This window comes from Chanodichthys erythropterus, chromosome 15, assembly GCF_024489055.1.
Source record: "Chanodichthys erythropterus isolate Z2021 chromosome 15, ASM2448905v1, whole genome shotgun sequence".
Taxonomy (NCBI): Eukaryota; Metazoa; Chordata; class Actinopteri; order Cypriniformes; family Xenocyprididae; genus Chanodichthys; species Chanodichthys erythropterus.
In genome coordinates, this window is record NC_090235.1 from 31,036,076 (window position 1) to 31,053,356 (window position 17,281).

The 17,281-nt window shown below is 35.5% G+C and overlaps 1 protein-coding gene across 2 annotated transcripts; it reads right to left on the minus strand.

Moving 5' to 3' along the window:
• Positions 1 to 431: 431 nt before the first annotated feature.
• On the minus strand, positions 432 to 15,285 carry si:ch211-195b13.1 (STKc_SGK domain-containing protein). 2 transcript variants are annotated; one of them, XM_067410899.1, is made up of 12 exons: positions 14,975 to 15,285; positions 6,215 to 6,290; positions 5,054 to 5,161; positions 4,907 to 4,964; positions 4,732 to 4,815; positions 4,517 to 4,648; positions 4,305 to 4,417; positions 4,068 to 4,191; positions 3,433 to 3,528; positions 3,174 to 3,329; positions 2,996 to 3,085; positions 432 to 2,184 (listed from the first exon to the last, which is right to left on the minus strand). In XM_067410899.1, the coding sequence occupies exons 1-12, from the start codon at positions 15,006 to 15,008 to the stop codon at positions 2,017 to 2,019; spliced, it is 1,239 nt and encodes a 412-aa protein (XP_067267000.1). In that variant the 5' UTR covers positions 15,009 to 15,285; the 3' UTR covers positions 432 to 2,016. The 2 variants fall into 2 exon arrangements, with proteins under 2 accessions (XP_067267000.1, XP_067266999.1); XM_067410898.1 differs by lacking the exon at positions 14,975 to 15,285 and adding an exon at positions 6,882 to 8,375.
• Positions 15,286 to 17,281: the final 1,996 nt, after the last annotated feature.

Sequence of the window (17,281 nt, forward strand, 5' to 3'; positions counted from 1 at the left end):
CAGTGAATCACACTGTAGTAAATAGTCCAAGCGCAGCTCTGGACTACAACGACTACAACGCTCACCAGCGCAGCAGTTTTGCAAATACAGTACAAGAAATCTCGATGGAGGTGGGTAATTTTCTAAATTGTCTTATAAAGTCATAATATATCCATTGTTTTTGAATTACCGTAAAGCATTTTGTCACTCTCGCGTGAACGTGAACATGAGGCGAGATTGTGTCGGGTCGGCGCAGCTCAACTTGCAAGTGCTGTATTCTGGCGTAGACGTGCCAGAGGGGGTTAGTGCTGGCCTCAAACACACCACTACAAGTCAATTAACCATTGTAAGGACTTAGAAAACTATTTATGAAGGTAAAAAAGTTACTTAGTTCTGCTTTAAAGCAAACAAATCAAACATCAAAACAAAAGTGAGGAATAAGTACCCATGGATTCATTTTTAAATATTTATTTTGCATTCAAATAGATCATTCTCCAATATTTCTTCATTCTAAGAATTTAATACTCTGATCATTAGATGTACAATATGTGACGTAAATAAATATACATGGAAAAATATAAAACAATATATGAATTAGCTTCCAAAAATGGAAGAAAATAAACTTTATCAATATTGCCATGTTTGCAGTAATCTAAAAAACAATGTATTGCGCATTACTGGTCCAGTGATATGAAATATATTTCAGTTAAAACAGGGATGCATTTCATGAGGGCATCCAAACCCCTCTTCTTCATTAAGCCGATGCCACTCAATCGTCCCAACAACAACGTCTTGCATGACAAATTGTTCACATCTCTATCAAGTCATCATTTCTATTGCACAGCATTCCATGTCCCTGCCCAACCCAGAACGATGCAGACAGGAATGATAGACACACGTGGAAGTGCATCACAACATACATAAATTAGCAGAACAGGCACAATTTGAACAAAAAAAGACACAGATCCTTTTGGGCTAGTAAATATAACTTCTATACAAGATGCAAACTGTTTCAATACAATCTAATCGACATGCTGTGTTTTCGGTAGACAGCAATCGCTTCAGATAATGGTGATAAAAGTATGTTTAAAACATACATCCATCTCACTAAATGTATGATGAAAGAATGTAATGTACGACTAGTAAAATTGCCTTCCCAAGAAACACAGTGTCTGGCATATTGTGTAAAAGTGCTGGCATTGGAGAAAAAAGGGAAAGAACGTACTTGTAAGACAAAATATTCGTTTTAGGAGGAACACAGGATGTCTTCTACTCATTCAGACAAATAATCACAGCTAAAAGCCTTGTGGCTTCGTAATCTAAACTAATTTCCCTTCTAATATAATTCTGAGTACGACTGAAGAGTTAAGCCAAACCACACTAAAATAATGCAACATGATAAATATTGCAGTTATTAAATTAACATTTGTCAATAGGAAGATAATAAATGCATTCATTAAAAATGTATTGATATTTGAGTCATACAGCCTGTGTATCCTCTTACTGACAGTACAGTACTGTACTGACAGGGGTTGATGTATTTCATTCCCCTTTTCGAACCATTCATATATTTTGTACTTTTCTTCATCCTTTACCTCCACTGTGCAATAATGCATGACAAATACAATTAAATAAAACATCATCCAAAGACATTTTTGATCAAATGTAAAAGATCACAGAAGGCATTTCGCCCAGTAGCTGGTGCCATCATCTCCGGCAAGCTCATTTTGCCTGTTATTGTTTTTCCCATAGATCATCAGTTAAACTCTCAGGCACTTCTAATCTCTATCTCTCTAGGAGCTCAGGTCTGTTCTGCAAACATTGGCACACATTGCATAATTTCCGGAACTTGTTACTGTAGTCCTATAACGTCCCATGTTCCTCCTGGGCATGCCCGAGTGTCCGGGTTGTATCAGTGTCCCTTTGTGCTGCCAGGTCGTACATGCAAATAAATTGGAAGAGCTAAGTGTCCCACCCTGTGGTCCTTCTTCTGTCTCGATGCTGGAATGGACATTCCTGATGGTGTCACGGAGGCTATTACTGGAAGGAATGGTCAGCCGGAGGACCATAAGAAAAGCCTGGGAACGCTCCGGCTGCCTCCCGTACGCTGCTGGTCATGTGCAGGTAATCGTTGTTGCATAGGGAGGTCGACACAGGTAAGTGTGTGAACTCTGGGTCAAAGTGCCGAAGGTCAGTGGGACCACTCTGTAGATTGAATAGAAAATTTATTATATATCTATATAGAGACAAGGATTTATGATAAACTAAAATATACTTTAAGGCAAGACACTACACGCAAAACCATTATTTTTAATGCACTGGGCTATTTGGCTTTCAAAATATGTAGATTAGTGGAAAGGAAAAGGTTTATTATTATACTTTAAGATTTCAAATACAAAACATACCTCTAAAGGCCTTTTTCTCAAAATGTTTTTTTTTTTTTTAATGAACTAAATCAGAAATCTCCACTTTAGTAGCACTTACATACTCCAAACATGGTGGAAATGTATTTATTTTCATTTTTGAAGTGATAAAAAGAGATTTCCAAAATCCCCTCTGTAAAAACCTTTCATATGTTTTGAACCTGGCTTTATCCAATGTTCAGATTTTTGTTCTGGAAATGTATGCAAATGAGAGCATTTTAATATTTAGCTCATTTGCATTTTAATCAACATTTCAGAAGACTTGTAATAGGGAATTTAATGGCTTAACATGCTCTGATTTACTGGGGAAGTGTGGTGATATCTATTAGTCTAAATTTTTAATTAAATTTACTCTATTTATCTGTGGTGTCTTGCCTTAAAGGGATAGTTCACCCAAAAATTAAAATGTTGTTATCATTTAATCACCTGTAAAAATTTCCATTAATAAATCAATAAATGATAACAGAATTTACATTTTTGGGTGAACTATCCCTTTAATGCCTTATTTGAGAATTGTATGTCATATATTTAAATATATTTCTAATTACACAGTTATTACTAATTATTACTATACAGGTAAAGAGTTAACTTACCACTGAAGGAATGAAAGGAGGAACAATCTTTTTGGCCATGAGGTCGTCCCAGTTTATTGGAGAAAAGAAGCTGTGGAACTTCAGCTCCAGCTACAAATAAGCAAAAGTGTGTATAAGAATCACGCATCTTAGGAAAATAAACCATATGCGAGTAGCACCTGTGTGTTGTTCCACTTACAAAATCATCTTTGGACCCCAGTCTCTTGGTACGGTCCTTGTGCAGCAAACCCTCCAGCAGGTCACGGCCCGCATTGGAAACGTTAGGCTTCAGGACTAGAGGCTTGTGAAGGATGTTGTTGTACATCTCGGCTGTGTTGCGACTGTAGAATGGAGGCTGGAAATACATAGGTCGAGAGATTAATTGTTTGTAAATATTTATCCTTTGCTACAGCTGGTCTAGTCATTTATCAGGCAAAAGAATTGATGGGTCTTCTCACCAGTCCGTACAGCATCTCAAACAGTACTGATCCCAGGCACCACCAGTCTACTGTACGATCATAGGCCTGTTTCTGGAGCACCTCAGGTGCCAAGTACTGTGGAAAAAGGGGAAAACAGAAATGTTTAAATCAGAATTTCTAGTCAAATATAGGCAAACTATCTTGTATTTCCCAGTGAAAAGGAAGTACACTTCAGGATACTTTAAAAAAGAGCACTTATTACAGAAATAATATAAGAATATACTTAAGTGTGAACTATAAATATATTTATAATGATGAAGTTGCAATTTAGTATGTTTAAAATATATTAACTTTAAAGGTAATATTGCATAACACACTACAAAATAAGTGTGCTTTAAACCATGACCAAAATTATTAAAACATAATGATTTAAAATATATTTTAATGTAAAACTTTAAATCACTGACATTTTAAAAGTGTACTTAAGTGTGTTAAATGTACTCTCTTTAAGTAGCCTAAACTAAATTTGCCCTTTATTTCATTATTATAATATTATCTGCAAGAAAATATACTTTTAAGATTTGAAGTACAATAGAATTGCACATTCAATAGAACTGAATTGAATTAAAGTGCTCTTCTTTTTCACAAGGTATAGTCTTTAATGAATGACTCACCTCAGGAGTTCCACAGAATGTTGTGGTTGTGCCACTGGGTTCCAGTCCCTCTTTGCACAGACCGAAATCTGTCAGGACAATGTGGCCCTGAGAGTCCAAGAGGATGTTCTCTGGCTTCAAGTCTCTGTGAAAACAGACAGGTAAAGGTAAGACCCCATGGTCGCCATTATATTGAACAGAATCGAGTACTCAGTTCAATTACTACTCCACTAGGAGGCACTGCAAGCATTCACATACCTGTAAACTATGTGCAGTGAGTGGAGGTAACCGAGTGCACTAGCTATTTCAGCAGCATAAAACCTTGCCCTGGGCTCCAGAAACACCCTCTCACGCTGGAGGTGGTAGAACAGCTGCAGGAGAAAAACAAATTCCATGAGTTCATGAATTTAGTCAACTATTTTGAGCTAAGGTGTGGATTCTTTCAGGCTATGAACGCATTATTTACTAACCTCGCCTCCATTGACGTAGTCTAGCACGAAGTACAGTTTGTCTGTGGTTTGGAAAGAGAAGTGCAGTCCCACCAGGAATGGATGCTTGATATTTTTCATTAATACACTCCGTTCTGCCATGATATGCTTTTGCTGAAAAACAATTTGAGTGTCATTGTTATTATGATTGCGGCGAAGCGCTTTCACATCTATGAGAACATTGCATTAGGTCTTACCTCTTTCTTTTTCAGAATGATTTTCTTCTGTAGCACCTTCACAGCATAGTATAGTTCGCTTTCCTTGTGGCGCGCGAGCAGAACCTGTGGGATAAGATGTTGTTAGCGTTCTCAGTTTAGAAGTATATTACATAAATGTTTACATCTTGACTGTATGGAAAATGTTTGTGCACACCTTTCCAAAGCTCCCCTTCCCAATGATCTTTAAGTAGTCGAAATCTGAAGGTTTGATCCTGTTAAGGAAATTAAATAACATCAGTAATGCAAACAACTGACTGACTGAAATTAACCAAACAACAGATTGCGAGGAGTAACTACGTACTGAGTTTCTTCAGCCAAAGAGCTCCTGGGATTGGTCAAACACAGGTGATTCTCTTCCAGCTCCTCGTTCTGGTTTTCATCAATTTTTAAGAATGATCCAACCTCAGCACTAGAGAAAAGAGGTTTAAAAATGTTAGGCATTTTATTTCAGATTTTTTTTTTTAAAAAGTCAGATTTTGTAAAAAAAAAAAAAAAAAAAAGCACTTACAGAATAACAAAATGAATTAATTTGACCTATATTGGCACTCCCAGTTTCTGTTAATAATAAGTTATACTTATAAAATTATATTATAGTTACAGTATTGTATTATATAGAGGCTCTTTAAATATTGGTAAATAGAACTATTCATCTTTTAAGCATTTCTTGTAATGCCTTTGCAGGCAGATAGATGGCAGTGTTGTCGAATTTTATGAGGGGCCGTTTCTGGTACTTTGGAAAATTCAAAATTTTAGACTTTTTGACCTGACAAGACAGCTGCTATCGGTGCAAGAATATTACCTTACATAAATCTACTAAAATATATATCAAATAATATTTTATTGAAACCATTTGCCCTCATAAAAACAGTCCTCCTGCCCAAAATGATGACTTTTTATTTAGTCTATTGAGGGCTGAATCTTTTAGACACCCCCAGCATCCGCTAGCATGAATGAATATTGTAGAGCATATGGAGGGTAGAGATGACACGGTGGGAAATTTTCCGCTGGTCCGACCTGAATGACTCTAAGACCAAATGGGCCGCACTTAATTGAATCAGGCCCTTATCCTCGTCTAGGGGACATTAGGGATTTTCTCAAAGGTGCTTACTGCAGCCAAGCGGCGGCCTGGACAGCTGCTTTCCGTGGAGCACTATTCTGGTGCTTGGCTTTAACTTGTCGGTACAGATTAACCTACACAATTAGCAGAATGTACAGCTAAAGTCCGATGATGGGATTACATCCTCTAGTACACCTCACCTCAATGAAGGCATATATAAATACACTACAGTATTACTTGGTGAATGAATGCTGGAAATTTCCTGAATCACTTTCTTGCTGATTTTGAAACACAGTAGTCACTTCATTTTCATTAGCCTGTGTCTTTTGTCTGTACAAAAATCTACGTGTAGCCTAATAAAAATGTTTATTATGCTCTTATAATTTAATATATTGGGATACTTACTGTTGACAAATGGGAGGGTTGGAAACAAGCCTCTGGATGAAGTCGTTTAAGCCCATCTTCCTTTCTTTAATAAAAGCTGAAAGAAAGAAAAAAAACATTTACGTCAGAAGGAAATCCACAACTGACGTCATTAACACCCCTGCATTTGAAACGAAAGAACATACGTGAAGGGAAATCCTTAAAAATCTTAAAGGTTATCGGCAAAATAATAATTTGCACTTCAGGTCTTTGACAGATATCGTGTTTTATACATGCTGTGATTCAGGAACCGCGTGAATATGGTTTAATATCAAAAACAGTGTCAGTGTTACACAACAGACCGCAGTGCTCACTGTACAAATATCAAGAACGATACTCATCATTTTTATCCGACCGCATAAATGAATTATTAAAAAAATGCAATATTATATATATTTTTACATTTGTTTTTTAAAGAAGGAAAGAAAAAATGCGAATAGCGAAGCCTAATAATAAATTAGGAGACCTAATTAAAACAGACTAACGTTACAAACACAAAAACGGCTATCACACCTCCAAAGACATCTTTTTTCCCCCTCTCATTACAGTTGTTTAATTCAATTTTTGACATATTACATCCTTTTTTCTAAAGCATAACCAAATAAGCATAGTCTATCAGAATAACTCAAATCTGTCGAGAGAGACGTACCGGTGAGAACTGACACGATTCCCCTCATCTTGCAGTATGTCAAGTCACATCCAGCCTGAGTAACTGCCATCACTATTATTTTCTAAGTAGATATAAATCCACAGGAGAAATGTATTCCTTTAGAAGCCTTTTATTGCACCGCGCTGATCTCCCAGCAGCAAACCGTTTGACGAAGCGCACTACTGAGTTTGGATGCCAGGCTGTCCGGTGGTCAGCGCTACTGTCTTCCCCCGCCAGCGCTGGACTCGTATTTTTATACGGAACACGTGGTTGTGGAGGCGAGGCTCTGACATCACCTGAGTAACCGAGGAGACTTGCAAAATGTGACGTCACGGGATCCCACGAATCTCTGTTCCACCGATAGGGGGCGATGCAAGAGGAACGGAAGCGCTTCCATTCAAGTGAGCCAGATTAATTTCTATTAATTGAAAATCGCTACACAGCTGGCTCACCATCTCATCATAGTGTAACAGATTAACTCCTAATCCTTATCAGTAATGATGAAGAAGAATTTGAAGCAGTGAAAATGAGAAATGAAATGCGTTAGGCATCATACACATGAGATCTCTCAAGGTCTCTCTGTTAATGGAAGACATTCCTGTGCTAAACAGATGTGCTAAAATATTCTCTGTGTTACTTTGACGTGCATTATTAATCTGTGAAAGCCTGTGTTTTATCAGATTCTCATCATGTTCAAGCCATCCGACCAGGTCAAGGGTGTGAGGACGCTGCGCCATCAAGGATTACGTAAACCGATACTCTGAGCCACATCATTTATTTTTCAGCCTGTTCTTCAAATGTGGTCTACTGACCCTGTAAATTATATAAGTGTGTCATAACACGATGCCATCCTCGATCTTATAGTACAGGGTTATGTCACGTCAAGGGACACAACTGGGACAAGGTGTCACACTAAAGACTGGGGTCCCCAGGGGTCCATGAAAGTGTAATACTAAATAAATATATTATATATATATATATCATAAAATATTTAAATAATGTCTAGCAGCTAGATTTTCTTTTTACATGAAAATCTAGCTGCTTATTTTAGATAAGAGGTCCACACAAAAGGATTATCCTATTTGGCGGTTTATGACATCAAAATTTCTGAAAAACCTTGGCATAGAAAACTCTCTTGTCAGAAAAAAGTTATTTTAGCATCAATAAGATACTAATTTTTATTAATATTTTGAATTATTTTGTATTTTTATATTTCCCATTTTCTTTTTAAGTTTAATTTTTTTAAATTATTTTGTTGTGTGAATTTTGTCATTTTTATTAGTCATTTTTAAAAATGTCTATAGTATTTTATTTTTTTATTTTTTTATTTTAGTTTGTCACTTTGTAGCCTACATCAACTTTAACTAAATGAAAAATTTGCCTTGGCAACTAGCTGAAATAAAGTAAGTTTAAGGCCCTGTTTATACTAGTGCGTTTTCGTTTTAAAACGCAAAAGTTTTGCTACGGCTACCCCTGTCGTTTACACTACGCCAGCGTTTTCGAACCTGGAAAACGGAGACTTTCGAAAACCCTGCAGACCCCTCGTTTTAGTTTGAAAACGCCAGGGTTGCATTTCAGAATAAATGGACCAAAACTGAGAAAACGATGGCGTGGCTGCCCAAGTTCGCTCAGCGTATCCTTGACGACCATGTAAACAATAACATGGAGACTGAACTGCAATCTTTGCTGACTTTGTTGTAATTTTTAGCAGCCATTTTGCAGTTAAACTGCATTTTTTTGTACTGCAACTATCTACTTGCACAACAAGAGGCAGTGTGCATGAACAGTCATGTGACATGCGTTTTCGGTCGTGTGGTTCTGAAACGCTGTGGAAACGCCAGTGTAGACGAGGATTGTTTTATTTTAAAATGCCATTTTAAAAAAAAAACGCACTAGTGTAAACGGGGCCTAAAGCCGGGCACACATTTAACGACTAGCTAAAACATTCTAAGACTGTGCTCAACATACAGCGATTGTTTCCTGCGACTGAAGCAGATTTATATACTTTCACATGGAATTTGAACAACTGGCTCTGACTGGACGCGTTTGAGCGCGATCAGTCATAAGTATCAATTTACATTCATATTCGGCCTTACAATCGTTAAGTGTGTGCACGGCTTAAGTTATTCAAGTACTGGAATTTTAAAATATACTAGTGTATATATACACTAGTGCGTTTTTGTTTTAAAACAGCGTCTATGCTGGCATTTCCACAGATCTCCGTCTACACTACATGACCAAAAAAGTATGTCACATGACCGTTCATGCACACTGGGCATGCGCGTAAGTGTAAACAGTTGCTTCTTGCGCATGTAGGCAGCTGCAGTATTAAAAATATGCTGAGTTTAACTGCACAATGGCTGCTAAAAATTACAACAAAGCCAGTAAAGATTGCAGTTCAGTCTCCTTGTGGTGCAAATCATTTGCATTTTCACTTCCATTGGGAATGTATAACCTGTTCTATCTGTAAATCCGGTCTACACGTAATGCCGCTGTTATGCTTTCATTTTAAACAAAGAGGATGAGTTCTTTGAAGTGGCCTGTGGAGAAGGAGCCTCGCCAAGTTCTGTTTACACGAGCAGGATCGGGTGACATTGCATGACATTACCTGACTTAAGCATTACATGCTTTGTATCCAAACCAAACATCCTGTCTTTTAGATAGCAGTTAGGAGGAACCATAGAGGGAAATTCAGCTGGAGCTGTAGGTTTCAAATAACAAAAACAATAGGGAAATTCTTCAGAGAAAAGTCACTTAGTTCATTGGAATACTTGATAGCGCTTATCAGGTTCCTGTGCATTTCAGCTCATAACTGAAATTTTTGTATTATTTATTTGCTTGCTTGTTTGTTTGTTTATTCTGACACTATAGAACTGAGATAAAACAATATTATTCAGATCAGGCGACTATATCTGGTGGTTCAACTTGATAACCTTTTCTCTTTTAGTCTTGTCTCGTCCTTCCCCCACTAACCTGCCATATTTCCACATAATCGTGTTACTGTAACAGTATCTCATATGCCAAGCGCACAGGTGGCAAAGTCTTTCCGCTTCTCACCGAGGGGTCTTTGAATGAGTCATTCTGTCATAGTTGTCAGAGATCCAATTATTACTATTTATTTCCTGTTACTATACTTGCCACGTTACCGTGGAGACGCAGGTCTCTGTTGCTCGGCTGAGAGTGTGCATTTGCATAACAGGCTGAGTGTCATTCGGTCAGATACTGTCTGCCATATTCTGGTGGGCAGGAAGTGAATCATCTAAAGAGAAGGGGGAGTTTATTCTTGACTTCTGCACCTTCTCTCACTGCTCAGGGCCGATTGACTTTCTGGCTTGCGCCAACCTCATGCCCACACACTCATGTAAAATACATCGATTTCTCTCTAGCTGCTGTTTGCCTATAGTCGGACACATGGTCTTGATGTTTGATATCTCAGTTCTTTGTTTTCTTGATTGATTCGTGACTCTCCCTACTTGCATTTTCTCTCTCATCTCATCCTTCCTATGCCTCATCTATATATTGTTCTCTGTAATGTATTTGTGTTGTATAGGGCTCAGTAGGAGCTGTGTATTGGGCTTTGAGGCCTTTGCAACTGTTAAAGGGATCGTTCACCCAAAACTGAAAATTCTGTCATCATTTACTTACCCTTAAATTGTTCCAAACCTGTATAAATGTCTTTGTTTTGCTGATTACAAAGGAAGATATTTGGAAGAATGTTTGTAACCAAGCAGATCTCGCCCGCCAATGTCTACAATAGTATTTTTTTTACTATGGTAGTCAATGGGGGGTGGGGGGGGGGGTGACATGGGGGCGAGATCTGCTTGTTTACAAACATTCTTCCAAATATCTTCTTTTGTGTTCAGCAGAAAAAAGAAATTTATACAGGTTTGGAAGAACTTGAGGGTGAGTAAATGATGACAGAATTTTCAATTTTGGGTGAACGATCCCTTTAACTATAACTAAATGTTGATTACAGGGCAGACATGATTTAGAAAGCAAGTTATGTGAATATTAAAGAGAAAATTATTTGGCCTGGTGGAGCACTTCTTTGCCATTTTGGGGTGAAATCTGCATTAAGACGCTCCATAATCTTAATAAAGCTTATATCAAATAGTTGCAAAGTGGAAGACATTTAAAATCATTTACAATAATTTTTAATAACATTAGTAACATTTTAATAACATAATTCATTATGTATGATAAACTAACAACACTAAACTTTTATTTTACAGCATTTAACAGTTAATGTTAGTTTGTAAATTTATTGTTATTTTAATGTTTGTCCTTTAACTAATGTAAATTTATATGAATTGAAATATTAGACATGCATTAGTACTAGAAATTAGTTAATTTAATATCAATTTCAAATTAAATACATTTAAATGAAAGAAATTACTAATTGTAAAATCATTAAATAATTAATAAATAAATAAATAATCATTAAATTATAAATTAATAATGTTGTTAAATATTTAATTTAACATTAACTTAAATTAATGAACATGCAATATAAGCGTATTGTTTATGATATCTAATCCATGAACCAATGCATTACATAATGAACTGAACCTGTCTGTAAAGTGTTACAGAGGAAATCTACTGAAAAAGGCCTGAAATAGGTACTTATAAGTAGAAATATAATGACATATTTATTTAGTTGTTTTTTGCCAAATATCATTTAATAATATCTTTTATTGTCTTCTTTGTTAACTATTCACACTGATTGAGTCTCTGCCATGATCATTTACAGAATTCCCACAGAAAGTTTGCTAAAATCTTTGCAAAATTTGAGTGTTCATGACATCACAATGCCTCAGTTTGGGGTTTTCACGCTACGGTATTTCCCCTAAAGGATCACTTCTCAAAGAATGATGTGGGGGAGATAACTATTGTTATTCCTCTGTTTGAGTGATAAGAATTGAAGCAGCATCCAAATTTTATTTTCAGTCACACTTTATATTAGGTGTCCTTAACTATGCACTTGCATCAAAAATAAGTACAATGTTGTGTTCATATTGTATAGCAAAACTCTTTTGCTGCTATTGAGGTGGGATACGGGTAAGGTTAGGGACAGGTTTGGTGGGTTAAGGTAAGGGAAGGCTCAAAAGTGTAATTGTAGATGTAATTACAGAAATTTATTACAGCTGTAATTAAATGCTGGCATTTTTAAAAACTAAGTACAATGTAATATCATGTATGTACAATAAGTGCATTGTATCAACTGATTAATTGAAATGTTACATAGTAGTATATAGTAAAGTCAACTAAATTGGGACCTTGTTTTCTAAAGTGATATATATGCCTGTTTCTAAATTAAACAAGATATTTAATTAAAAAAAAGATAATGGAATTTGATTTATCGAGCACAATCAAACTTCTTTTTTTCCCTTTTGAATAATGTGTACTGATAAATCATACACAATTAGGCCATGTATGTGTATTTAGTATATAAAGCAGGTTAATTGTAAAAGTGAAACAGAGCATCCTGCTCACTCAGGTGACAGATGAAACAAACACAGAGTCAAAGAGATCAAAGCCTAGACAGCTAAATCAGGCTAAAGTGGATTATGTCTGTTGTGATGGATGAATAAATGGATGGACTGCCAAAGCTGTTCTACCAAACACAATATGTGCCATGATAATGATTTTATCTGCAAAATTGGCTTCCTTTTTGCACTTTAAATTTTTACAAACAGTGTGGCAAAAGAAGGAACTCATACAATATACACAATATTATAAAAATATTTACCCTTTTTATAAAGGCGGTGCAAATGTCACAATTAAAAAACTGTTATTTAACCTGGCATGAAAAGTATATACATATCCAATGACTGCTGCCTCCGCATGAAATCAAAATATACTTTATTAGCCTCTGTTACTAGTCTTGTGGTGAACAATTAATCTGTGCAGGTTAATCCACTGAAAAAAGAAATGTTTGTCTTCGTAATCTTTAGTCCAAATCTAAAAATGTGCTTCCCCTCTGGAATGGTTTTTGTTCTCTAATGACGTCATTTGGACAGAAAATCCTTAAACAAACACCTCAGTCTGCTGTCAGTGAGAGATGGTGAGGAGGTGCACTAAATCAAGCCCCGCCCTCTATTTAATATTCAGTTTTTCTCAGAAATACTCCACAATACTGAAGTTGGCCGCAATTTCCGGTTCATTTAAAATGGGATTTTGTGTGTATCTTACCTGAGAGGTTTTGTCTTTTCAACTGGATCCTACAATTCAAATTATACAGCATCATAATGCATCACTAATTTTATTTATTAACTCATTTTAAAGACCAAATACACAATATTTTGCAGTGTCCTACATTTGCCTTACCACCTAATTTTCTTCAAAATTGCTACAACCTAAGAGCTAACAATTTTTTATATGCTCTACAACATGAAGAAAAGTAGGCATACATTTGATAGGTGACTCTAGGAGCACGGCATCACGATTCCTTCATCTGCTACAGCAAGTAAAGTTTATGGTCACACTTTATATTAGGTGCCTTAACTACTATGTGCTTATTGTGTTCATGTTGTATAGCAAAACTTTTTTGCTGATCTTGAGGTGGGATACGGGTAAGGTTAGGGACAGATTTGGTGGCATGGGTAGGTTTAAGGGTGGGTTAAAAGGTAAGGGAAGGGTAACAACAGTGTAATTACAGTAATTATAGATGTAATTACATGCAGGTTATTAATAATATAAGTATAATGTAAAAACATGTTTGTATAATAAGTGTATTGTATAAAATGATTCATTTAAATGTTAGTACATACTAGTATTTAGGCACCTATAAGTGGGACACCTATAAGTTTGTCAATTTACTAAAAGGGTGTGATATGTTGATGTATTCATATGTTTGACGTCACAAAGATGGAGTTCAGAATAACACATATATGCCATTTCTGTAAAAATTTAAAAAATGGTGGGTTAAAAACAACCGAAGTTGGGTTGAAAATGGACAAACCCAGCAATTGGGTTGTTTTAACCCAGCAGTTGGGTTAAATGTTTGGGTAGTTTTTATTTAACTCAACTATTGTTTAAAAATGACTGTATTGCTTAATTAAAATGAACCCAAAGTATGTTGGAAATGAACATTTATTAATGTTCAATGAATAATTATTAAAAAATAAACATTTATTAAATTGCTTATTAATACATTTATATTAATTAACTATTACATTTATATTAATAAAATATTAAAGCTTATTAATAAACATTCACCTTTTGTCTATTATTGTTGTCTCTAATTGCATCTGGTTTTTAATTTCCCAACTATTTTGGGTTCATTAAGCTAGCCATATAGCAATTTTTAAATAATAGTTGGTTTAAATAAAACTACCCAGCAGGTTGGGCAAACATTTAACCCAACCGCTGGGTTAAAACAACCCAATCGTGGGTTTGTCCATTTTCAACCCAACTTGGGTTGTTTTTAACCCAGCATTTTTACTATTTATGGTACACCAATCTCTTTTTCTCAAAGAATCAATGAAAGTTTAATTTCATCTTAATAAATTTCACAAAATTGGAGATTTAGAAGTAACATTTCACACAGTTAAACATGACAGAGCACACCCTAAAAAATGCTGGGTTGTTTCAACCCAAATTTGGGTCAAATATGGACAAACCCAACCGTTGGGTTAAAAAATGCATTTAAAAAATTCAACCCAATGGTTGAGTTTGTCCATTTTTCACCCAAACTTGGGTTGAAACAACCCAGCATTTTTTAGAGTGTAGTACTCTGTAAAGGTAATGTAAAATGGTAACACTTTACAATAAGGTTCCATTAGTTAATGCATTAACTACATTTGTTAAGATTGACATACAACTAAAATTCAAAATACAACTGTATATTGTTAGTTTATATTAGATTAGGTCCATAAAATAACATTAACAGACATCCTACAGATTGTAACAATGTTGTACATGTTGAAATGAACATGAACTAAGATTAATAGATGCTTTAGAAGTATTTTTCTTTGTTAGTTCATGCGTAGTTACCAAATGTTAACAAACACATCTTATTGTGAAGTGTTACCTGTAAAATGTACAAACTTTGTTACATCTAGGTTAGTTTTTAGTAGAAAAAAACTACCTACCTATGAATGATTTCTTCCCGGTCTTCATAGTCATTTAACAGCGTATGTCTCAGTCCAAAGTTGATCCTTCCTCTTTATTGTGCTTTGTCAGAAATCCTTTTAAAAGCTGAATTTAATGTCGTATCCTCAGCAGTTCATCATTTTGAAACATTTTGCATGTGAACATGTATGTGTGTGTGGGTGTTGTGTAGGTCTCTCTAGTGCTGCAGTATTGTCAGAGGCGGTCTCATCGCTTCAGTTTCAAGGATCAGCAAATTATTGGCCTCATCACTCCTTGCTCTGTATCACTTTGCCTCTCTTTTTGCTCTTTCCTTGTCTTTCTCACAGATCAGTGGTAACTGAAACCAAAAACTAGTGACGTATACTTGCCCTCCCAGCTCCCTTGTTCTTGAGCCTTGCAAACAAAACAAAGCGACAGGTGTCGGATAGCAGCTCGTCTCACGAGTGTCCTGGTACCGCCCTATAGGGAAACCAGTTTCCAGGTTACAGCAGTCACTAGGGCAATACCTGCACCATCTTCTACACCTGTTTAAATGTGCCTTAAGCTTCTAATGACTTCCCAGGTCCATTGCTACGCTCTGGGAATATCTTACAGAAATAAAACTGATAAAAACAATGACTTGGCAAGTTTTTCTAGTTTCTTGCTGTTAGGAATTGCGTAGTCAGGCAAATGTGCTGCTACACCTGGCCAGCATGATTTGTGCAAATGGGCCAGGTGCAGTGCATACACTGGCTATTATTTATACATAATCATATATAATATAACACATATATTACATAGCCAAAGACCTTTAATGTCCTAACAACATCAAATGGTTTCAATTACATTCAGCTTCTTTCAAAACACATGCAAATTCAACAAAGCTAAATGATGAAGTGCCTCAATGAAAAGAAGCATATTTCCTTGTGTAAAGGTTACCTAAAGGTTTCCTCATTAAATCATGAAGACAATCCAGAGATTTTTAAAGAGACAATCAGAATTTTTATTACTGATTTCCTGCCCAGTGCACATTCATCCCCACTGTAGAATAGTTTTATGTTAATGGCCTTTTGGGTAATAGAGACCACCTCCGTAGCATCCGTAAATGGCATCTGCTAGGCTGTTCTTTCTAAACGGCTGGCTTAATGACGCACAGGAAGTTTAATGAAACCATTATATCCTTATTACTGCCTAGCCGTTTCTATAGGACACCTCAATATTTATGTCTCCATACGTTCTGCCGACCAATTCAGTTAGTCTGGAAACAAAGGAAGGACACAAAAGCAATTTCAGCAATAGCACTGCAGAGCTTTCTTATTAAACTGTTGCAAGTGACTACATGCAACTATAAATCAGGAATTTGTTCATTGTTCATAATGTTGTTATTCAGCTTTTATAGACAGAAAGATTGTAAAGGGTGTAAAGTTTATCAGGGTGCACTCACTGTACGTATTTATTGACTTCCTTATGATGTGGTTATTAACACCAGATACTAAAAAAAAAAAAAAAAGTGCCATTATATTCTTACTTTTAAATTGCTAACAGATGTGCAGAACTATGATCTGGTTGTCAAACCGAGTGAATTTTCCACCATTTATTGACATTTTCACATCTTCAGGTCAAATTGTGTTTTAATTAGAACATTGTCCCATGACGCTTTAGTAAAGGAACTGAAAGTGTTGGTAGTTTTCATCAAGCAATGGCAGTCAATTGCTACATTATACTGAGAACTTCCTGTTTAACTAAATTTAGCTCAGTGTGATAATTCTATGTGTGATTGGAACTTTTTTTTTTTTTTCCGGCCACTTTCCAAGCTAGAAAACACTTCTCTCTAACTAACTAACTAACTAACTAACTAACTAACTAACTAACTAACTAACTAACTAACTAACTAACTAACTAACTAACTAACTAACTAACTAACTAACTAACTAACTAACTAAATAATAATTAGTCAATATTGTTGTTGTTGAAAAAATTATTACTATTATTATTATTATTATTATTATATTAAGCTACAGTGAATAAAAATGTTAACCTAAGTAATCTGCTTGGTACAATAAATTATTAGATTTTTAAAATATTAGAAGTCAAAAATATATTATTTGTGAAAACTTGTATGTTAACACTTTACAATAAGGTTTAATTTAAGGCTTAATGTTATTCTGTTTCATTAACTACATTAGATACCATGAACTAACAATAAATAATACTTATACAGCGTTTAATAATCTTAGTAAATGTTATTTCAACATTTACTAATTCATTTTTAAAATCACAAGTTTTAACATTAAAGGTGCCCTAGAATCAAAAACTGAATTTATCTC